This window comes from Lepus europaeus, chromosome 14 (genome assembly GCF_033115175.1).
Source record: "Lepus europaeus isolate LE1 chromosome 14, mLepTim1.pri, whole genome shotgun sequence".
NCBI classification, from domain to species: Eukaryota; Metazoa; Chordata; class Mammalia; order Lagomorpha; family Leporidae; genus Lepus; species Lepus europaeus.
Genome location: NC_084840.1, coordinates 2,631,129 through 2,653,769, shown reverse-complemented (window position 1 = coordinate 2,653,769; position 22,641 = coordinate 2,631,129). Strand labels below are relative to the sequence as shown.

Below are 22,641 nucleotides of genomic sequence, written 5' to 3'. Positions count from 1 at the left end.
GCTGCACACTACTGCCTGCAGGATGGGGTCGCTGAGAGTTGGGGGCGAGTGTGCTGTGCCTGTGGGAGGGTTGGCAGCATTCCAGGTCCAGACAGCAGCAGGGCCTCTCCCCTGCGCTCCCCAGAAAGCCACTCCCCTTTGCTTGTCCTTTAGTCCTGGGACCTCTGTCTGTCTCTAGGAAGGATACTGGGTGATCCTAACCAGTGTGGTTGGTGACTGCACTTGAACCAAAGCGGACTTCCAGAGCCCAGCACCTCAAAGTCTGATCTTGTCAGCAAACTGAGCAGCTGCAGGCTTAGCCAAGACAAGGTCCAACTGTGGTACAGCGGGTGTCCAATCCACTCCGCCTGGTGTCCTTTGGAAAGGGGGACGTCTGCACAACAAGCAAGCACACGGGGAGGACACAGTGTAGACTGGACGCGTGGCCACAAGCCAGGCACCATCCCGGGCTGGGCAGGGGCGTGGCCCTGTCTCCTCCGAGCTCAGACCACAAGCCCGGCAACCTCCCGGGGCTGGGCAGAGGTGGGCAGCCTGGCCCGCCGCACTGAGCGCTCATCCGCCAGAGCTGCAGACCACCTGCTTCTGCCGTGTAAGCCACGGTCTGCGGGACCTGGTGAGGCAGTCTTGGCGAACTGCTGGCGGTGAGGAGAAACACGGCACACAGCGGCGCCCCGGAGTTCAGGAGGTGGGTGCGCGAGGCGGGGTCGGGGACAGTGATGCCAACATGGCAGACCGGCCCCAACGCCTGGTTCATTTCCCAAGGCCCACGCAAAGCAGGCACTCAAGACGTCGCTGCTCTCATTTTTAAGCACTGCGACCAGACGCTTCGAACTTGCTGCTCCAAAAGGCTGACACGACCCGCAGGCTCCGTCTCCAAGTTTCGGCCCGCGCGGCCCCTCGGCTGCAGCAGCCGCGGGCGCGTTTCCGGCCAGAGCGGGCTGAGCGCGCGCAGGTGCGAGCGCGGCCTACCCTCTCCTCAGGAGACCACAAGCCGGCACACTCGCTCCGCCCGGACTCGGCCATGTTGGGGGGTGGCGAGCAGGACTCCCCCGCCTCAAGGGGACGCTCCCTGGCGGCCGGCTTTCCTGAGGCGGGGATCCGCGGGAAGTCCGGGAACACGGAGCAGGGCGCGGGGGCCCGCGGGAGCGTCACAGTCCCGCCGCGCGCGGTCGGGGCGCGGGCCGCTGAGTCCCGCGGCGCGGGGGCCTCCCGAGGCCCAGGCACCCGGGGGCACCGGACCGGCTGAGGCGCCCGCCGCCACCCCGCGCGCCGCGGAGCCCGCCGAGCCGCCGGGGCGGGGCCGAGGGCGGGGGCGGGGTCGAGGGCGGGGGCGGGGCCTCCCGACGCGCGCCTGTGATTCGCCGCCGGGGGCGGGCCGGAAGCGGGCCGGGGCGGGGCCTTCCGACGCGCGCCTGTGATTCGCCGCCGGGGGCGGGCCGGAAGCGGGCCGGGGGCGCCGGCGGCGCGGCGCACGTGGTGACGTGCGCGGAGGCGCGGCGGCGGCGGCAGTGTCGGCGGCCGCGCGCGGAGGTCGGTCGTGCGGGCTGCGTGGCGCGGCGCTGCGGCGAGAGAGGCTCCCGTGACCCCGGCGGCGCCGCGTCCCCTGCCCGCGCGGACGGGCCGCGACGTCCTCCGCCGCCTGGAGCTCCGCGGCGCCGGTTCCCGCCCGCCCCCCTGCCCGCCGCGGCCCCCGAGATGCGTTTCCCCGTCTCCTCAGACGCGAGCCAGGTAACGCGCGGGCGCCCGCGGGCGGCGGGGGCCCGGCCCCGCGCGCCCCCCGAGGCCGCCGGGCCCGCCGGAGTGGGCGGCGCCGCGGGCCTTTGTTCCCGCTCCACGTTGCCCGCGTCTGCGGCCCGCGCGGGGCGGGGCGGCGCTGAGTGACTGCGGGGCCCGCCAATGGCGCGCGCGCGCGGCGGGTTCGCCGCCTGGCCCGGGGTCCGAGGACGGCCCCGCAGCCCGCGCGCGGCGGGCGAGCGTGTGGGCCGGGGATGGCGGCGGCGACGCCGGCCGCGGGGGCGCCGTGCGCGGTGACCTCGGTCGGCGGCGAGGCCCGCGTCGTCCTGCGGCCACTCCGCCCCGGTGCTGGACGGGGAGAGAACAGCTCCGGGCGGGCACCCGCCGCCGCGGCGCGTCAGGAGTGTGGGAGTGGGGGTAAGCGCGCGTGGACCGCTGGGCGCAGCCGGTAGGTGCGGGTCTGCCCGTGGCCATTGTTCGCAGCTGCGGGTCTGCTGTGCTAACCCTCTCCCGCCCCAAGACCGAGCGTTTGGGTTTCCGCCGTGGTTCTGAGTTAGTGTCTCGAATGACTTGCTGTTGGAAGGTGAGGTTTTGTTTTTTACTTGGGTGTTTTAAGGGGTAAGTGGATGTGGCTTTTCCGGTAAGTTTTTAATTATTTTCCTGGTAGGGAAGTCTTTTCGCCTTTGAGACTGCGATGACGTCCCTGTGAAGTGCCCCGGCTGTGTGACCCTACCGCCACACCCCGCAGCTAGGAGGTCCTGCACCTGCCGCGGCGCGTGGGCGGAGGGGCTACGGGATTGTGATTCCTGGGCTTTGTTAGCGCCACAGGAAGCGCATGTGTGTCTGGACTTGTTAACTCGTGTTGCCACCTTGCAGATGCTTCTAGGCCTACACTGGGTCAGCATTCGCCCATTTTCGATAGCACCCCGAGGAGCAGCAGCTACCTCCGTGTTAGAATGTCCCAAACTAAATTCTTGCTTTCCTTCCTTTTCTGTGATGCTTCCTGAAATTCTTACTGTCGGTGAAAGTCCTCTCAGGCTTAGTAAGGGGCCAAACACCAGTGTGCACCATCTTCCATGGTTTGCCCTTCTCCCTGTTCTTCTCGGCTGGCCCCCACGTTTGTGTCTCTAGCGTGCCCTGTGCTTCCTTGTTACCGTTCTTCATCTGCTCTGGGTGCTTGGCATTGTGTAAACCTTAGAATTGGTCTCTTACTTCCCCTCCCACAGTTTGCAAGACTACACTCTTGAAACCAGAGAGCTGCAGTTTCTGAAATTTGTGTGCTGTCATACCACTTTCCCCTCTTTTGTCCCAGCTTTTTTCGCTGCTTAGTTTATCTGTCCTGGCTGGTAAATAAAGTGTTCAAGGCTGGGGAATTAACTGCATTGTGTTGGGAGCATTCCTTTCCAGTTTGTGCTGCTGTGTTTGGTTCCACAGTGTTAGTGCTGTAATGGAAGAATTACAGAACTATGAGATTAAAGGCGTGGAGCCAGTGAGTGAGTTTTGGTGTGGATTATGGTGCTAGTGGCTTTAGAAGTGATGTTGGGACTGGTTTTGAAAAGCCCTGTTGCTTTTTGTGTTGTTTACTGCTCTTAAATGATTGCCTTTAAGCTGAAATATCTGTTCACTTGCCTTGGGGTTTTGAGGATGCATTAGAAGTTTGGTGATAAGGTTTTATCTGGCTCTTGCTGAAGCCAGAGAATTTTGGAGAGGCCATACTGTGCCTGTCCTTTTCACAACTTGAAGACCTATTGAATTGTATTTAGTGAAGGTAATCTTTGCGGGCTGTGGTAACTTATGAACCTATGGGTGTTACTAAAGCAGTGTAATTACTCATTTGTGAATCTCCTCCCTTTCTTGGACTGGCCATACTAAGGAAGTGAAATACATTTTCTTAATCAGAATATGTTGTGTTTGACCCTAGTTCTGTTTTTTAAGTGGATCAGTTAAAAGTGTATTTTAAACACCAAGTAAAATTCCGAGTTTTTTTTCTTGTCTTTTTCTTTTTTTTTAAGATTTATTTACTTGAAAGGCATAGTCACCAAGAGAAGGAAAGGGAGAGAGATTGAGATCGAGATCAATCTTCCATCCACTGGTTTACTTCCCAAAGGACCACAACCAGCAGGGCTGGGCCAGACTGAAGCCAGGAAGAGCTTCATCCAGGTCTCCCACATGGGTGCAGGAGCCCAAGCACTTGGGCCATTGTCTTCTGCCTTCCCAGGCAGTTTAGCATGGAGCTGAATTGAAAGTGCAGCGGCCAGAACTAGAACTGGAACTGGCTTCCATATGGGATGTTGGCATTGCAGGTAGTGGTGTAACTTGTTATGCCACAACACTGGCCCCAAATTCTAAGTTTTAAACCCTTAATGTGACTGCTGGATGTTTGGGCTTTTGATTTGGCCTTGCAAAGGAAAAAATTATTCCTTTTTGTTGTTCTTATTGTTGTTGTTCCTTAAGTTATTGTGTTTGGGTTTCATGGACCAAGTAGGAGTTGTGAATTTGAGGGGGTAGTTTACGGCTCTTGATTTACTCAAGCCTACTTTAAACATGAAAGTCAGTGTGGTCTTTTAAAAACAAGATCACATTAGCTTAAATGTGATCTGAATTTGGGCTAGCTAGGGCCATCCTCTAACCATAGATAATAAAGAGATGGGGTTCATGCTAAGAACTTGATGCACTAAAAAGCAAGTGCTCCATGTAGGACTCATTCTATTGCAAAACTCCTAGCAGTGTTGTACAATTTGTATGCCAAGAGTTGCTTCAAAGTTCCCCAAAGGACTGTAGTATTTTTAGCCTTCTATTTTCCCCCCAAGTTTAAGGTGGGGCATTCAACTCATCAAACATGTCCAATGCCTTTTTTTTGTTTAGATCAAGACAAGTTTATGAATAAAGCTAGTCAGTGTTTGGACTATTTAAATTTACATATTGCAGGATTTTATTCGCTTTTCAAAGGATGTATTTTAATCATATCTGCATAATTTGAGGTTTCCCTGCCATCCAGCTTGTTTTGAATGCATCTTAGCAAACTGGAAAGGAGCTTCCAGCCAAGCCTGTGAGTTGCCCCCGTGCCCCCCCCCCCCCAAGTATACACCACAGATAAAAGATTTCCTTAGTTTGAGCCAACTGTTGGCTGAAAATGTTGGGAGGCTTTTTTTTTTAAACATAGTGTGTTCTCTGTATGCATGGTATTATGTGAATCTGGGAAAACATTGTTTCTTAAAGCAAGCTGAATTAGCCAACCTGAATAAACATGTAGAACAGAGGAAATCAGTATCGCATGATGATATGGTAAGGTTTCGATGCAGGAGTGAATGTTAACAGCACTCCCAACCTGAGCTGGATTACTCAGGTTTCCTTAAAATGGAAATTATGGAAACACTAGTTGGGACGTGGGGACCCTGCACTCACTGACAGCACACGGGTTGTACTTAGCACAGCAGGGTTGTTGAATTAAAGCTGGATTGGCCTCAGTAGAGTCAGGGTAATTATTCACTTTGACATAATTATTAAAATAGTGAATTTGATTGTATAAAGCAAATCCAGGTAATTTTTTAAGATGTCCATTTTTTAAATTGTGGACATTATTTCAAGTGATTTTTTATTTAGTTCTAGTTTCCTGAGTTAGACTGTGTTGTAGTAGCAGTTCAGATAATTAAAAAAATAACTCCCATCTGAATTCTACTGGAGTAACTGACAGGGGAAAATACGGAGAGCAGCAGTTGGGTAGGAGGCTTGCTGACCCTGACTGGTGTTTTATTTCTCTTTAAGAAAACTGATGATGCAGAGTAGGGGCACTGTGTTTTCCTTTTTGTTTGTAGATGTATAGGCTGGCTGTGGCGGGGAAGAGGGGGGATGTGAAAGGTGAGCAGAGTCTTCCTGGGGCCTTGAAGATGAGCAGATACATTGAAGTACAGAGCAGACAAGCTGAAGGATGCCAGATACCTTTCGTAGAAGGTCCTGTATGTGGAGGATGGGGAGAAAGTACCCAACTGTGGGGATTTGGCTGAGGCTCTGTGGTGGTAAGATTCCGTCTGGCAGAGGTTGGGTTAAGGGAGTTGCAAGTAGAGGGTAATTGAACAAAGGTACAGAAGCAGAAAGTGCAGAATGTGTTCCGAGGAACAGTGTATTCCCATTTGGGAACCGTGCCTAAAAGTGGTTTACTGACTCCTAAGAGCAGGTCTCAGGTGTGCCTGTTGGTTGAATTCTAAAGAAGAAATTGAACAGTAAAGAATGTTAGACTTAACAGTATTTATGTTTTTCTCTAATTCTTATGCTTGTATATACTACTTAGCAATAAATCATTCGTTCCTTCCCTCTGGGGAAGTATTTTTATTTTTTTTAAGATCATCAGATTAGTTGCAAGGCAAGTAAAAAGTGTTTATGTGTAATTAGATTTGTTGGCTTTTGAATGCAGTGTGAATATTTTAGTGTTTAAATCAAAAATCTCTTGAAGATCGGGAATTCTTATGTATGTTGTATGTAGATTTGGTCTTCTCGTTCTGAATATCTGACTTAGATCTGTCATTGTTTTAGATTATGATGCATCATTCTCACAGAAGAAATTCGTGTCTATAGCTTTTAAGGACTGATTACATCATTTCCAAGCCTGATAGTTTTGGAGTCACCATTAGAGCTTAAGACACATCTGCCGTCACTTCAGCCACCTGTCTTCACCTGACACAGTGCTGGGCATCGACACGCCTTTGTTCTTGGATTGTTTGCAGAAATACGGTTCTCACCACTGGAGCAGGCAAGTAAACGCAGTGCCCGGGAAGACATTTCTCTGAAGATTGTGCTGGGTACAATAATAGCCTCTCATGATTTTTTAAAGGGCAGACAAGTCAGTACTCGTTTGAATATGAATATGAGAAATACTTCTGTTTACCTTGTCTATGACCTATGTTGACTTTAATTCAGTTACTGCAAACTGAAATCTCCTATCAGTGCTTTTTATGGATACATTTTATGTAGTCATTTGTTTACAGGTAAAGGTTAAATGTGAAATTTTCTCAAACTTAAGTGTCTGTTATGTAATCTTAATAAAATGATTTGTAATATAGGAAGCTCACTAAAGGAAAGCTGTAAATTCATATTTACCTCAGATTTCAAAACATACTCAAAAAAAAAAAAGTCATTTGGCAATAGTGACAGGACTTTTCAGACTTCCAAGTGTGTTTCTAGTTAAGGGAGGAAGAAGTTTGAGAATTTCCCACATCTAAATCTTCATTATGTATAAATTTGAAGGATAGAGTCACATTGAGGATTCTTCAAGGGAACTGAAAAGAGGTAGTTTTGGGGTCTATAGGAGTTTTCCTCATGTGTGTGTAAGGGAATACAACAGCCCAAATCCAAGGAAATCTGTATGATGTGATGGTTACTGCACGTCCTTCCAGCCTTTCGAGGCTGCTCGTTACAAAGGCTTGAGCCAGGGCAGAGTTTCATTTCCTTCTGTTCATAATAAGCATGCTAACAGGCATAGAGGCCTGTCCTGAATTCTTGAGATAAACCACTGTTGCATGAATCCTTGAAAAGATTTATGACCAGGGGCCAACGCTGTGGAACAGTAGATCCTCCGCCTCTGGGGCCAGCATCTCATGGGCGCTGCTTCTTGTCCTGGTTGCTCCTCTTCCAATCCAGCTCTCTGCTGTGGCCTGGGCCAAGTGCTTGGGTCCCTGCACCCGTGTGGAAGACCTGGCTCCACAAAGAAGCTCCTGGCTTTGGATCGGCCCAGCTCCAGCCGATGCAGCCATTTGGGGAGAGATTCAGTGGACGGAAGACCTCTCTCTCTCTCTCCCTCTCACTGTAACCCTACCTCTCAAATAAATAAATAAATCTTTTAAAAAAAAAATTATAACCAGTGCATTGTGGGTACAAAGACTTGGTCACTCACCAGAATTGTTTTCAGCCAAGTTTTTATGTAATAAAAATTTTTTTCTAAAGATTTATTTATTGAAAGGCAGATTTAGAGAGAGATAACCTCCATCTACTGGTTCACTCCCCAAATAGCCGCAACAGCGAAGGCTAGGCTGGGCCAAAGCCAGGAGCTTCTTCAGGTCTCCCATGTGGGTGCAGAGGCCCAAGTCCTTGGGCCATCTTCTCCTACTTTCTCAGGCTCTTTAGGCAGGGAAGCCGGATTGAATGTGGAGCAACTGGGACATGAACCAGTGCCTGCGTGAGCTGCAGGTGGTAGGTAGCTTATCCTGCTACACCACAGTGCCAGCCTCTGTATGATAAGATTTTTATATGCTATTTATAGGATAAATTTGAGAATACAGATTCTATATTACTCTTTAAACTTTTAGAAACCACCATTTGTAAGTAAAATAACTCTGCCCTTTTCGCCATTTAGCTAAATTTATAAGAAAAAATGATTCCCAATGGATATTTGATGTTTGAAGATGAAAATTTTATCGAGTCTTCTGTTGCCAAATTGAATGCCCTGAGGAAAAGTGGACAGTTCTGTGATGTTCGACTTCAGGTATTTTAAACTTCATTGGAAACTTATAGAATTGATCTTTTATTGTTAAGTTTTTGGGTTTGCTTATTTTTTCCCTGTAGGCATTTAATGAAAGGACTTTTAAACAGAATGCTATACCTAGAAACGTAAGAGAATCTGGTGTAATTAGCTAAAGCCATGTAGGTCCACATACTTCTGATTTTAATTCTTCATAATTTTAGGTCTGTGGCCATGAGATGTTAGCACACAGAGCAGTGCTGGCTTGCTGCAGCCCCTATTTATTTGAAATCTTTAATAGTGACAGTGATCCTCATGGAGTTTCTCATGTCAAATTTGATGATCTAAACCCGGAAGCCGTTGAAGTCTTGTTAAACTATGCCTACACTGCTCAGTAAGTACTCTGAAGTAAAGCATGTAATTGGGGAACATTAGGGAATCTCAAGTCTCTCCACAGATTTAAGTATCTGTGCTTTAAGGCCTTGGTATCATAAAGAACTTTTTTTTTTTTTTTAAATAGGTTGAAAGCTGATAAGGAATTAGTAAAAGATGTTTATTCTGCAGCAAAAAAGCTGAAAATGGATCGAGTAAAGCAGGTAGAGTATCAGAAGTCATAAACAAGGGTCACTGTAACTAGACAGTCTGATTGTGTGTGACCTAAATGCAGAAGTTATCATAAAACGTTTCTTTAGTCTCAAGAACTTGGACGTGTCCCTTTCACCCCAGAGAACCAGGTGCGTTGTTCTGTTTGGCTGTAGTAGTAATGGAGCAAGATCACACTTTCTCTCAGAAAGGTAATTTGACTAAGTCTTGGTTTTTTAACAGTGTCTTTGGGATGGCTAAGTCAGTTTCTGACAGCATTATTACAATATTCATCTGTTCTTCTGTCTCAGTTCTTTGTTCCGCTGTACCTGGTGGTGGCTGTACTCCATCTAGAATTCGGTGCCAGTGAGAAGTGCTTAGTGGTTAATAGAGAAAAGGACATTGGGTTGTCTGAGGCTGAGGGTCAGTGAACTGCAAGCCAGAGGCCAGCTGCTTGTTTCATCAAGTTTTATTGGAACTCAGCCCCATGTTTGTTCACATGTGATCACAGCTGCCTTCCAGCCACAGTAGACTTGAGTAGCGACAGGCGATATGGGGCCCACAAGCCTGAAATACTTACTGTCTGGGTCTTTAAGAAAAAGTTGGGTATTCTGGTCCTTCCTCTGATGCTTCCCCGCCAAAAAAAAAAAAACTTGATTTACAGCATGTGCACCTGAGTTCGTGTGCCAGGCCCTTCCTGCTGTAGTTGTGTCTTCGAAGTTGTTTCCCAGTTTTCTTTTGCTGCAGCGAAACTGAATTGCCTGCAGCATCTTCCCCACTGCTTGTCTGTGCCAGCGTAGTCATCGTCTCTGCTGTAGAGCCCAGTTGTGGCACCGCCTCTCGGGAAGCCTTACCTTGTTGTAGTTTCAGTTGGTCGCCTCACCGTAAACAGCTCAGATGATTGAAGCTTATCGTTTGCCGCTGTGTGATTCCTACTGTTAAACTGGTTGTATCAAAAGTGATTTTGATTCGTCTTTATATCTTTTGTAGTGTTTATACATTGACATCAAGTAGAACTTGTTGAATGACATGTATGTGAAGATTGACACTAGTGTATTTTTCCCCTAAGGTTTGTGGTGATTATTTGCTGTCTAGAATGGATATAACCAGCTGTATCTCCTACCGAAATTTTGCCAGTTGTATGGGAGACTCCCGTTTGTTGAATAAGGTTGATGCTTACATTCAGGAGCATTTGTTACAAATTTCAGAAGAGGAGGAGTTTCTTAAACTTCCACGGCTAAAGGTAAGGGGTTAAAAGTTTAGAAATAGATGATGCCAGGTAGTTCTAGGCACAGGATCTTTGTCCACACTTCAAGAAAATGAGTAATGGTTATGAAAACAATTTTTTGAAATCGTTATTCTTAGAGCAGTGGGCTTTGGTCTATTAGTTTATTTGCTTTTTAAAATTCTGGCTCCTGGTTTAGTTATAGGTTAGATAGAATAAGCAATATGGAATGCAGTTGGGCATCTGTGACATGTTTGTTATGAAATTGAGAGCTGAGAACCAGAAGTTTCAACACTGATATGTGTGTCATTTCTTTCCCCAACTTTAGTTGGAGGTAATGCTGGAAGATAATGTTTGCTTGCCCAGCAATGGCAAATTATATACAAAGGTAATCAACTGGGTGCAGCGTAGCATCTGGGAGAATGGAGACAGTCTGGAAGAGCTGATGGAAGAGGTTAGTTTTAAAGTAAATGGGATTCAACAATTCTTAAAAATTATTTTGCTATAACTTGAAGGATTCCCTTTAACTTTTATTTTATAACCATGACCCTAAAGAATTTAAATTTTGCTATAGGTACCCCTAAGCTGAGAAACAGGGGGGGTGTCCAGGTGAGCTGAATGAACCGTTCAGTTTGGTCTTCTGCTTTTCTTTTTTTATTTCTTTGCTTATTATGTGCTGTTAACTTTCTTTAAAGTGGCATGTAATTTGCTTTAGAAATGGGAGGTGGTACTGAGATTTTCTGTAGATTCTTAATTTTTCTTCACAGGTTTTTGCTTTTAATTTGACAAGTAGGTAAAAGCTTCTAATGGTTGTTCCTCCCCATTGATTTATCTCCCCATAGGTTTATTAACAAAACTAGGATACCCAAGACTGAAGAAACCAGAAGAAACCTCAAGTGTATTGACACGTAAAGAAGCAGCAGTCCTGCCCCAGTTCTCCTAAGAAAAACCGCTGTGGGCAGAGAACGATGATGATTTAATGGTGTTTACTCCTTTACAGGGTTCTTATCTTTAAAGCTTTGTGTCTTTTTCAATGGTGTTGTTCACACATACAGTCACTCACTTAACTTGGGCTATTTTTAAAAACACATAAGAGAAACAAAATTGATGGAGAAATGGTGGGAATTAAAAATATACAGGTGGGACAGTGGAGTAACCATGAGTTTTATCCACATGACCCTCTCAGAGCTACAGACTTGCTGGATCTGTTAGGCCTAGGAAAACATTGTTGTCCTTGTGTTCTGGAAAGGCTAACAGATGCTTTGTAAGTCCTGTATGATTTCCCACTGGAAAATCAGATACATTAGCCGTGTATTAGCATCTGCCAAGGGAGATTCCTCTACAGCTTGCTTGAATTTTTGGATTTGTTTTTTCTTAGTTTTTCTTAACATTGTCTACAGGAGAGAGATGTGTATGCACAACAGACCATTTATCTTCAAAAGTGTAAACTATATTCAGTATTTTGCTGTAAATGTGTGTATTCTTTGAGTGCATATGTTGTTGTACTAGTACCTGTTTTCTTAATGTTGGAGAGTAGAAATTATGAAAAATTGAAGATTTCTTTGAAACCAGTCAAGCCAAGGAGTTCAACCAGTAGTGGATTTTGTGTATGATTTGGGATTTTTGTTTTTGCTTTTTAAATTTTTACCACCATGACATACATTTTTCTTTACTGCGGGATCCTGCCAGAGTAAGATGTCAAGGAGCACAAGCAGCACACGGGAGGTTACCGTGAGGCGTTTGTGTGGTCTGCGTACAGTGGAGTAGCCGTGGTGAAGTTGCCACATGGGTGTTCTGTTGCTGTTTTGCAGGTTCAAACCTTGTACTACTCAGCTGATCACAAGCTGCTTGATGGGAACCTTCTAGATGGACAGGCTGAGGTGTTTGGCAGTGATGATGACCACATTCAGTTTGTGCAGGTACACATTGCACAGTCTGAGGTAACCTCAGGTTCAAGTTTGACTAGAGAATTCTATAGCTTACAAATTTTCCTTTAATAAAGGAAACTAGATGAAGTTCATTGATCTAACTGTACAGAAACATTTTTGGGAGAAAACCAGCATATTTTAGGTTTCCTGGCATTTTTGCCATATGAGAAGAAATTAAATTAGGAAACTCCATTTAGGTTTTTTTTTTTTTTTTATCTAAAGTAGAATTTACAGCTAGGAAGGGTCAATAAGATGAAACAATGTAAAAATTACTTGTTATATTGGTTACATTACCAGAAATAGTTGTGTGCAGTAGACGTGGCTAATGGACCCAATTTAAAGGTGCATGGGGGGATGCTTAAATTGTTGACAGCTCTCTGAAAAAAGTTTTTTGGGGATGTTTAATTACCTAGCATTCTCATAACTTGAATTAGAAATGGTATAGTTAAGACTGCACAATGTTAAAAACTTGAGAGGTTAATCACAAGTTACAAAGTTGAAAGTGATTGAGCAAAATAAATTTCAAAAAGCACCGATGTGTTGATTGAGTTACCCTGCCTTTTATAGAGGCCATTTTGACTATCCCCCATGTCTTTATTGGGGAAATCGTACTTGTACATGATCAATAATTGATAGAGAACAGATATCGCAGCTAGCTTACAGACAAGTAACCTCCAGAAGGAACACAGATTTGAAGTGTCACACGGTGAAGACCCATGCAGGACTGCCCAGGTCAAACAGATTTCGAGCATCCTGGAAGCCTGCCTTTTGCCCTCTCCCCATCACTGCTCCTAACTTGTTGACATAATCCATCGGTTTGCTTGTCTGTAAAATCTCTACAAATGGTCACTTTTACGTGGTCTTTAGTGCAGCCTTGTTTCTAAGAAGCTGTAAAGTAGTCTGAATCAACCCAGATTAAGGATTGTTGTCCTCTCAAAACCAGAGAGGGTAAATGGTAGAGTCAGTGGTAACCGGGATAGATGGTCATCTGAGCAGATGTTAGCTCAGTCCATTGGCAATAGTAAGTGATTATGTCCACTTTTGAAAACTAAGATGAACTAGTTTGAGAACTTTGTGTCTTGAATATTTAGGTATTTCCCCTCTTACTGTAAACATTTAAAATTAACATTTTGTAGAGTACCTTTTTCAACAAGCAAAGATGGCCCAGTAAGTGGCAGGCTGTGGTCCTTGGCATGGAGCCACAGAGTGGGGAAGAGGCAGTTTCTGCTTGCTGGGCCTGGTAAGAGTGGGCAGAACTGTGCCGACTTGTCTGACCTGTCTACCTGAAGCCTAAGGGGGAGAAGGCCGCAGAGGCGAAGCTGACACACTGTGGAAATGTCTCCGAGCAGGCACTAGGGGGAGCAGTCTTGGGATTACAGGAGTTCACGTGGCAGATAGAGGGAGCCGTGCAATGCACGCTGGGGACTGGGCAGGTGGGTAAATGCCATCTGAGTGAGACTTTGGCAATGGAGGGCTTTTACTGAAGTCTAGATGACGGAGTGATGCAAACAGATGGGTTTCAAAGCTAGTAATGAAAAACAGTAAGGGGTTGGAGTCAATCACTGTTTTTATAGTTGAAAGAGACCTATGGATTCACCAGTGGTCATATTTTAAACAGATGGTTACCTATTAGGTGGCAGTCTCTGGACATTGGGATCCCAGCTGATTTGTGTCTGACCTTCCAACACTGCTGCCTTGGACCATTCCTGTTTTCATAACCAGGCACACATGGTAGATTAGAACTTGGGAGACTGGTTCGTAAACTGTTGCAGGCAGTAGTTCAGGTTTAAAAAAATTAAAGAGGGCTTAATCTAAAGGCATGAAGGCCAAGATAAATTCTTTATAGACACTGGTAGGTGGATACTTCAAAAAGTACATAGAAAATGAAACTATAAAAGGAGTTTATTTTGGTATAAAAATTTTGAAATTCATGCATCATTTTCCATAATAGACACTTTTTTGTGAATTTTGGACTCCTCCTCCATACAGAGGATAAGCTGACCTTAGTGATTGCTTAGGAAGATTAACGAAAAGGGAGAGTTGGAAGAATGAGCGGGATTCTGACATGTGACTCGAGGTCATGAAGGTAAAAGGCTACGGAGACATTAGGCCTCAGGAATAGGAAAAGGAGGCTGAGCGAAGCTGTTAAGGATGTAGGAGGACAGTCAGAATCTGATGTCATAAAGCTACCTAAAGCAGGGGGGCAAAAGGCGAAATTGTAAACTCCCAGGTCCACCTCGGAGAGGCTGTGTAATGAAAGAAGGGAACTGGTAACTCTATGATAATTCTTTAATGGATTAAAGAGTTAACCTGCATTTTTGTTACCATGGCTGAATGCTGTAGCCGCTTTCACATTCATTTCCTCTTGTTTACAGTCCATAAAGGAGAAAATTTATTTTACTTTTAAATCTGAAAGGCAGAGAAAGGGAGCTTCCATTCCTTGGCATTCCCAAATGCTGAAACAGCTGGAGCTGGGTCAGGCGGTGTCCAGGTCTCCTGTGTGGGAGGCCAGGCACGCACTAGCAGGAAGCAGGAGCTGGAGGCAGAACCAGGCCTTGAACATCACGTACCACTGTGTGATATGGGTGTCTCACTGCCGCATCCAACCCCTGACTCCATACAGTGACTCTTAACGTAAGCCTTGTCCACAGTGCTAGTCTGGACCCCGTACCACAGATTGGAATGGGGTCTCCTGCGCCTTGTAATTCCTAATAGCAGAAAAGGTTAGCTCTGTTAACTTGCAACCTGTCACAGTGTCGAGTGGGCTTTGTCCTCAGAATTCCCAGTGTTTTGTTTTATCTGAATTATCTTGGGAAGTGCATACACGTGTTAGTCTGTAAGATGGTACAAACTGTCGCGCTCACTGATCCGGGGGGTGATGTGAATAAAGTGCCTGATGAAAGTCTAAGTGGAGCTCAGTGACCACCAGGGGCGTGACCTGTCCCCTTTTCAGGACATGCTTGCTGAACCACCTGGACTTCACTGTTCTGGGTATTTTTCTAACAGCTTCTAGTTGCTAACAAAACCTTTTACTTATTATGTGGCTTTTTGTTTCTAGTGGCAACAGGAATTTCCATTACAAATCGTAGTAATTTGTGTGGTCTGGCCTTGAGGACCAGAGTAAGCTGCATGAGCAGACTGCCGGGTACTGAAGGTGTTCACTGGCAGTTCCTCTGAGCAGTCCTGATTCTTCACATTCCACGTGTCATGTCCGTGAGAAGTGGCCAGGGCTAACATGATTGGAAGAAAGCCACAGAAGGAAACAAGGGCGTGTGTCTGGTTCCTTGACAGTGGCGTGGGAATTGGCAGTGTTGCCCCATTTCTCCCTCTTAGCATTCCTGTGTACTCCAGCTTTATGAATATTTGGTTCTTTTAGTATTAGTATTGTTTCATTTCTGATTACTATTTTTGTTACTGTGTTTGTATTTTATCTTAGAAAACTACTCCATAATATCTTTAAGGCAGCCTGAAAGATAACAAAGTTTAAATGTTTCTTGGAATTGCCACTCCTTTATAAAACCTGTGCTCACTGGTTGGCATTGTGTAAAGGATATACAGTATTCTAACAGTTTCTTGGAGACAGTTAAATATGTTCTCCCATTTAGAATTTTTAATGTCTGTTGGAAGATTCTGTACTTTAAAAAAAAATACGTGAATTAGGTGGAGTATATAGGTGATTTTTTTTCCCTTCCCCTCAACTTCTCGTTTATGGAAGGATTCTGGTACTTGAACTGCAGCGTCAGGCTGAGCTTAGTTTCTGCCCAGGCCAGCTGTGCCACTGTAGTTCCTTCATTTTGAAGTGGACATGGAGGTAGGCCCGTGGTTTCTGTCAGTTGGAAAGTGTTGCTTTCCGTGAAGCGTAGTGGTTGCTTGGCGTTTGTGCAGGGATGTCGAATAGCTCAGGTACAGCGGTGCACCAGCTGTAGCTCTGGCTAGGTGTCTGTAGCTGCCTTTTGGTTTTGCAGAAGAAGCCACCACGTGAGAATGGCCACAAGCAAATCAGTGGCAGCTCCACTGGATGTCTGTCTTCTCCCAGTGCTGCCACGCAAAGCCCTAAGCATGAGTGGAAAATCGTTGCTTCGGAAAAGACTTCAAGTAAGTAAATGACTCTTGTCAGATTATCTTCAGTGTGTCTATTTTTAAGGAGTGCTGTCCAGTTAATACTTGGAATGGACTATTTGAGGAAAGAAACTCAAAAGCAGTGAAATTTGAAAAACAATAGATTGTTCCAGTGTAGGAACTAAAGACTGGAATCCAGTTCGGGATCTTACAGGAACCAGAATTAGTAATGATTGCATCTTAAACATGGAACTCTTATACTTGCAGATAACACTTACTTGTGCCTGGCTGTGCTGGATGGTATATTCTGTGTTATTTTCCTTCACGGGCGAAACAGCCCACAGAGCTCACCAACAAGTACTCCAAAACTAACTAAGAGTTTAAGTTTTGAGATGCAACCAGATGAGCTAATAGAAAAGCCTATGTCTCCTATGCAGTACGCACGATCTGGTCTGGGGACAGCAGAGATGAATGGCAAACTCATAGCTGCAGGTAAGAACAGACCCGTTTAGTGGTCCATCAGAAGTAGTAACTGGCTAGGCCCGTCAATGGGCATCCCCCTTGCTTGTGGCATGCAAACTCCGGAAGACAGATGATGCCTTCTCCCGTGGCATCCCAGAGAGATAGGGAGACCAGCCTCTAAAGGGTATTGAGCTTACGTAAGATGCAGGCCAGTGTCTGATTCTAGTTTTCAGCCAATTAAAAGTGGGACCATTTTTCTCTCAATTCTCAAGCCATGTTAAGTGATTTAGTCCCTGATACTGTTATTCTTCAACTGTTACATGTAGATAAACCATCAACCTCTGGGCCCTTCAGATTTTTTGATACATTTTTTCTTGGAGTGCAGATGCTAAGCCATTCTGGACTGGAAACCCTGGTCCAGTTTATGATCTTAGACACCTTTTTGCGATTCTGGTTCTAGGTGGTTATAACAGAGAGGAATGTCTTCGGACGGTTGAATGCTATGATCCACATACAGATCGTTGGTCCTTCCTTGCTCCCATGAGAACACCACGAGCCCGATTTCAGATGGCTGTACTCATGGTAAGCACATTGCATTGCAGAAGCAACCCATATTTAGCTGCTTTTCATAGCCTACCTGAGAAAGGTGGAAATTCTCATCTCTCACCTTGGCACAGGGCCAGCTCTACGTGGTGGGTGGGTCGAATGGCCACTCTGATGACCTAAGTTGTGGAGAGATGTATGACCCAAACATAGATGACTGGACTCCTGTTCCAGAATTAAGAACTAACCGTTGCAATGCAGGTAATGATACTTTCCTTACGAAGACAGCCAGCATGTAAAGAGGACAGTTGGATTAACCATATGGTCACATTTTGTTTACATAGGAGTGTGTGCTCTCAATGGAAAATTATATATCGTTGGTGGCTCTGATCCATATGGCCAAAAAGGACTGAAAAATTGTGATGTCTTTGACCCTGTAACAAAGTTGTGGACAAGCTGTGCTCCTCTTAACATTCGTAAGTTTTTTCTTTGGGGCGGGGTAGACCCGGGGATCAACCATTGGTGTGGTAAATACTTAACATTTTGGGGAGGTGTAATAACAATATAAGTTTGACTTGATTTTATAGGTAGACACCAGTCTGCAGTCTGTGAGCTTGGAGGTTATTTGTATATAATCGGAGGTGCAGAGTCTTGGAATTGTCTGAACACAGTAGAACGTTACAATCCTGAAAATAACACCTGGACTTTAATTGCACCCATGAATGTGGCGAGGCGGGGAGCTGGAGTAGCTGTTCTTGAGGGTGAGTTGGGGATTTGGAGAGGTGAAGAGCCAGGTAGTGGCAAGAGTCTGCTGGGTGACAGTAAGCCTACACCGGTTTAAATGAGAATTCAGGAGCAGCCATCTGGGGGCAGTGGGCATTGATCTTAGAAATTGTCTTTTCTAATCAGAGACTCATAGTAGTGATCCGTGAAAATATTCACCGAGCTTAATCAAGTCCGAAGTCACTGTCTTCCATAAACCATATCCACAACGCATCATCTTGGGTTTTGAGTTTCCCTTTCTTCAAAGCTGGAACATAAGAATTTTATTTGCAAAACAAAGTAAATGGAAATTCTTAGTCTTTTCCAATTATCTACTCCATTCCTTAACTATAAGTCTTCCAAAGCACTAAACATTTTTATTAATTCCTAATGCAAATAGCATTGCTTTTGGGGCAATAGTTAGCTGGTGAAAGCTTCAGTGTGTAGACCCAGTAGCAAGCAGCACACTGGTCGGGAGCCTTAAATCTTTATTCTGTTGGGAAACCTGAGAAGTTCTTCAGTTATCTGGGCCCTGCTTTCCTGTAACTTCCTTTGAGTCTGCGTTTCGTCCACTAGTCTGATAGAAAATTCCAGTGCAGAAAACAGAACTTGTCACAGTAGTTGCGTTGTTAGGCAAATTGCCAATTCTGCATCTTGTTCCTACAGAGTAGGGAACTGCGGTAGGAGTGTTGCTGCTGCACCCCACTCCCACTTAAGTTTTCCTATGTTCTGAGTGGGAATTTTTATTGGTTTTGTTCATGTACCCAGCTTCTAATGTGCTTGCCACAATAGTAGACATTTAATAAGGACACTTTTTTTTTTTTTTAAAGCAAGACAGACCAAGAGGGTTACTGCTTGTTGCGTAGACCTCTAAACTGACCATCTTGTTTCTTTTCTAGGAAAACTGTTTGTCGGTGGTGGCTTTGATGGTTCTCATGCCATCAGCTGTGTGGAGATGTATGATCCGGCCAGAAACGAGTGGAAGATGACGGGAAACATGACTTCACCAAGGAGCAACGCTGGGATCGCAACTGTGGGAAACACCATTTATGCAGTGGGAGGGTTTGATGGCAATGAGTTTCTGAATACGGTGGAAGTCTACAATCTTGAGGCAAATGAGTGGAGCCCCTACACAAAGATCTTCCAGTTCTAACAAACCCTCTGAAACTAACAGGCTTAGTGATGTAATTGTGTTCAGTAGAGGCACATTTGTGAATAAGGAGGGTGGGTGGGATTGGACGTTGCTAAAGGCAACACAGAGCTTTTGCATATTGCATACTTTAACTTTTCATTTGGAAAGGAGTGCAGAGAGGAAGATCTGTTTCGTGTATTTTTAAGATTTCCTTGGTTGTTTTACTTATTGGAAGTTGATACTGTAAAAGAATAAATTGAGAATTGATTGGGCACATCTTTTCAAGTCCCCTCTCCACGTTGGTTTTGCCGGCTTGCGCACTTTGACTCATAAGCTCTGTATTATGGGACAGCGGGGTAGGGTTTAAAGATGTAAGCAGATTTTTTTTGTTTTTTTTAAGGGCCCTTTTCCAATAACTGGAACACTCTAACAAATTCTTATTTAACTAGATGACAGTAAATATTTTTGTTCTTATTAAAGGAAAGTTGACATGCGTATCAAATCTTTAATCCTTTATTGTCGCCTTTTTGTAGCTTTTCATATTCTCGGCAGAGTGCTTTACCTGTTGAAGTACAAAGTGGCAAATCGAACTCACCAAGCATGCAGACTGAGGCTTTTCTTTTAAATACCCAAAATACAGGCTTTGCCTCGGCAGTCTTTTTTTTTTTCTTTTTTGAGAATGCAGTGCTGGGGTATTTGAATGGAATTGCTAACCAGTGCATAGCTGTGAGGTTCATGGGTGAAACACTGGTTTGAATTACTGCTTATTGAGAGTATATTTTATATAGCAATACATTTAATACTTGGTAGTTAAGAACAGTGAGTACTTTGTCTTCTGATAATTCCCGCTTTCTTCATTTGTCATTGGCAATACAATCCTGAATGGTAGCTCTCAGTTGTGACAAGTTACTAAAGCTGTCCTGAGTGTGTGAATGGAGCCTTTACTTATCAGAACTGTGGGATAATCTGGGTGGGGTGCCTTGGTGTCTTGTGCGGGTGCTATGCACCTACTTCAGGGCACCGCAGTGACGGCGTCCTTCATGCTTGCTGCTGATGCAAACACATTAAAGGTTTCTTGCAAGAAATGCACCATGGGAGTAATGTCCAAATATTGTTTGTGTACTCATTAACTAAGAAAGCTATTGCACAGCGTTTCCAATAACACTGAGCTTGTAATGCATTGGAGAAGTGCTCACCTGGGTGCTGCGAGGGGTGAAGCACACAGGCACCTCCTGAGCCAGGGGGATGAGCTGACACTGGCTAACCTGTTCCCCTCGCCTAATGTTCCATTGGGACTTAGCCTCTCTCTCAAAGAACAACCAGACAGGGAAGTCAGTTTACTGTGTAGTGCCTGAGCATCTGTCCCTCTTGACTCTGAACCAAGACTAATAGGACCTTTTATATGATCTGTACGTGTTCAATTCAGCACAAGAAAATAAAGGTTAGTTGAGGATCTCAGCACTAAAATCCTCGAAGTCGCTTCTCATTTCCTGACTTGCTGAAGTGTTCCACAGGATATCTGTGTTGCCACTGATGCCAGACCACTGATGTGGCTGAGAGATGGCATTGTTAGGAAGCCAGTCTCCACCAACACGAGTGTCCATGCAGGAGGAAAGTGGTGTCGTCACACACCCGTCACCCTCAGGCATGGCTAAAGGTGCCTGTTGGGAGGCGGAAAGGGCGTGGCCTCATAAAACTTTTAAACCATTATTAATGTTGGGATAGTTTAGAAGTAATATTTGTACCAGAACTTGATAGCACTTGTGTTTAAAACAAACTACTTCTATACTGCAGTATAAAATGTCTGCTTCTAATTAATTGGTAATACGTAGGCATGACTTTTATTTGGCTTGGTAGTGTTCTCATTTTTGGCTTCCGAGGTATGAGGATACCTCAAAAAGGTTGGGGAAAATGGGAAAGCTTTCATTCAGGAATCTTTGAGGTCACGCACACGATGATCAGTCTTGGAGATGTGTATCATGAAAACTGCAGAGATTAAGATTTTCTTGCATCTATTTTTTAAGAAAATCTATTCCATTTCTTTACTTTTTGGGAAAAAGAGTTCCTGTACCTATCTGTTCACTTTTTTTTGTTTGTTTGTTTTTTAAGGATTTATTTATTTGACAGAGCTACAGAGAGAGAGACAGAGAGGTCTTCCATCCACTGGTTCACTCCCCAGATGGCTGCAACAGCTGAAGCTGTGCCCATCAGAAGCCAGGAGCTTCTTCCAGGTTCCCACACCAGTGCAGGGGCCCAAAGACTTGGTCCATCTTCTACTGCTATCCCCAGCCATAGCAGAGAGCTGGATCGGAAGCAGAACAGCTAGGACTAGAACTGGCACCCATATGGGATGCTGGTGCTTCAGGCAAGGGCATTAAACCACTACGCCACAGTGTTGGCCCCTATCTGTTCACTTCTAAAATTCCTATAATGCCAGGGCTGGGGGCCTGGAAATGAGTCAGGAGATGGAGTTGGGCATCAAACTAAGGGGAAGCAGGCATCTGTTGATGCTATGAATGCCTGTCCCTCTCCATTTTGAAAGTACCCTTGCATGCTTGACCTTTGCTTATTTTAAGAAAAACATCTGGTTTTGGGGGTGTGATAGAGCACTGGTTCACTCCCCAGATGACCGCAACGGCCAGAGCTGTGCTGAGCAGGAGCCAGGAGCTTCTTCCAGGTCTCCCACACGGGTGCAGGGGCCCATGGACTTCAGCCATCTTCTACTTCTTTCCCAGGCCAGGGATTTAACCTGCTATGCCACAAAGCAAGCCCCTAGAATCCTTTCTTAATAAATGAGGTATGGAATTTAATCTCTCAGACATCAGAACTCCTCTAGGCAAAGCAGAAATATTCTCAACAGAACATTCTGCAGCTTCAGGGTAGTCCTGAAAAATCCAGTCTCTAGTCCTAGTCATTCATTTGTATCCTACTTTGTCCTCAACCCAGCCCCCAAGTCTTTGAAGAATCTGAGGCATAAGATACAAGGCAAAGGGACTGGTGCTGTGGGGAGCAGGTGAAGCCGCTGCCTGTGATCCTGGCATCCCACAGGGATCCCACAAGTCCTGGTCGCCTCTCCAAATCCAGCTCTCTGCTACGGCCTGGGAAAGCAGGAGAAGATGGCCCAAGTGCTTGGGCTCCTGCACCCGCTTGGGAGACCAGAGGAAGCTCCAGGCTCCTGGTTTCAGATCGGCCCAGCTCCAGCCATTGTGGCCATTTGGGAAGTGAACCAGCAGATGGAAGGCCTGTGTCTGTCTCTAATTCTGCCTTTCAGATAAAAGATACAAGGTAAGTTAACTGAAACACCAATATGAACTTTGAAAATACTTGATAAGGGATGCCACAAATTTCGGGCAGGCCTTGTAAACGAGCTCATTACATCAGAGCATCAGTAGATAAAAGATCTGCCTCTCTGTTGCTTGTTCAGATATTTTAAAAGAAGTAATTGCTCTGAAATACAAATAGCCCATGTAATAAGACCAGAAATTTCAAAAGGATCTTGTGATACACATAGTAAAAAGAATTTATGGGGGGGGGGGGGCACGCGTGAATGTCTGCTAGCATAATGACCAGTGAAGTACTGGACTTTCTGAGTAGCTGCACCAGTGCTGGCTGGAGAGACGCATGCTCCATCACTGGGCTGAGGATGTCAAGTTTGCATTCTGTGAAAACAGAACAAACTAAAGGGAACCTACGTCTGACCAGTGACTGCCGTGGACTTCCAACCATCTGTATGCTCCCCCTCCCAGGTCCTGACAGTCCTCCT

The 22,641-nt window shown here is 45.5% G+C and overlaps 1 protein-coding gene across 3 annotated transcripts; it reads left to right on the top strand.

Moving 5' to 3' along the window:
* Positions 1-549: 549 nt before the first annotated feature.
* IVNS1ABP (influenza virus NS1A binding protein) lies at positions 550-19,967 on the top strand. 3 transcript variants are annotated; one of them, XM_062211510.1, is made up of 15 exons: positions 550-685; positions 6,265-6,481; positions 8,081-8,209; positions 8,410-8,579; positions 8,706-8,781; positions 9,837-10,010; positions 10,321-10,446; positions 11,804-11,911; positions 15,886-16,015; positions 16,247-16,471; positions 16,902-17,023; positions 17,119-17,245; positions 17,329-17,460; positions 17,572-17,745; positions 18,646-19,967. In XM_062211510.1, the coding sequence occupies exons 3-15, from the start codon at positions 8,099-8,101 to the stop codon at positions 18,897-18,899; spliced, it is 1,929 nt and encodes a 642-aa protein (XP_062067494.1). In that variant the 5' UTR covers positions 550-685; positions 6,265-6,481; positions 8,081-8,098; the 3' UTR covers positions 18,900-19,967. The 3 variants fall into 3 exon arrangements, with proteins under 3 accessions (XP_062067494.1, XP_062067493.1, XP_062067495.1); XM_062211509.1 differs by lacking the exon at positions 550-685 and adding an exon at positions 1,620-1,728; XM_062211511.1 differs by lacking the exon at positions 550-685 and adding an exon at positions 2,299-2,317.
* The last annotated feature ends 2,674 nt before the right edge of the window (positions 19,968-22,641 follow it).

What these genes read in the sequence shown, in the direction of transcription:
- IVNS1ABP (XM_062211510.1), top strand. Translation starts at nt 8,099, where the DNA reads ATGATTCCCAATGGATATTTGATGTTTGAAGATGAAAATTTTATCGAG. An exon ending in TGGCAAACTCATAGCTGCAG is followed by an intron (nt 16,472 to 16,901) that starts GTAAGAACAGAC and finishes TTCTGGTTCTAG; the next exon opens with GTGGTTATAACAGAGAGGAA. An exon ending in TTCAGATGGCTGTACTCATG is followed by an intron (nt 17,024 to 17,118) that starts GTAAGCACATTG and finishes ACCTTGGCACAG; the next exon opens with GGCCAGCTCTACGTGGTGGG.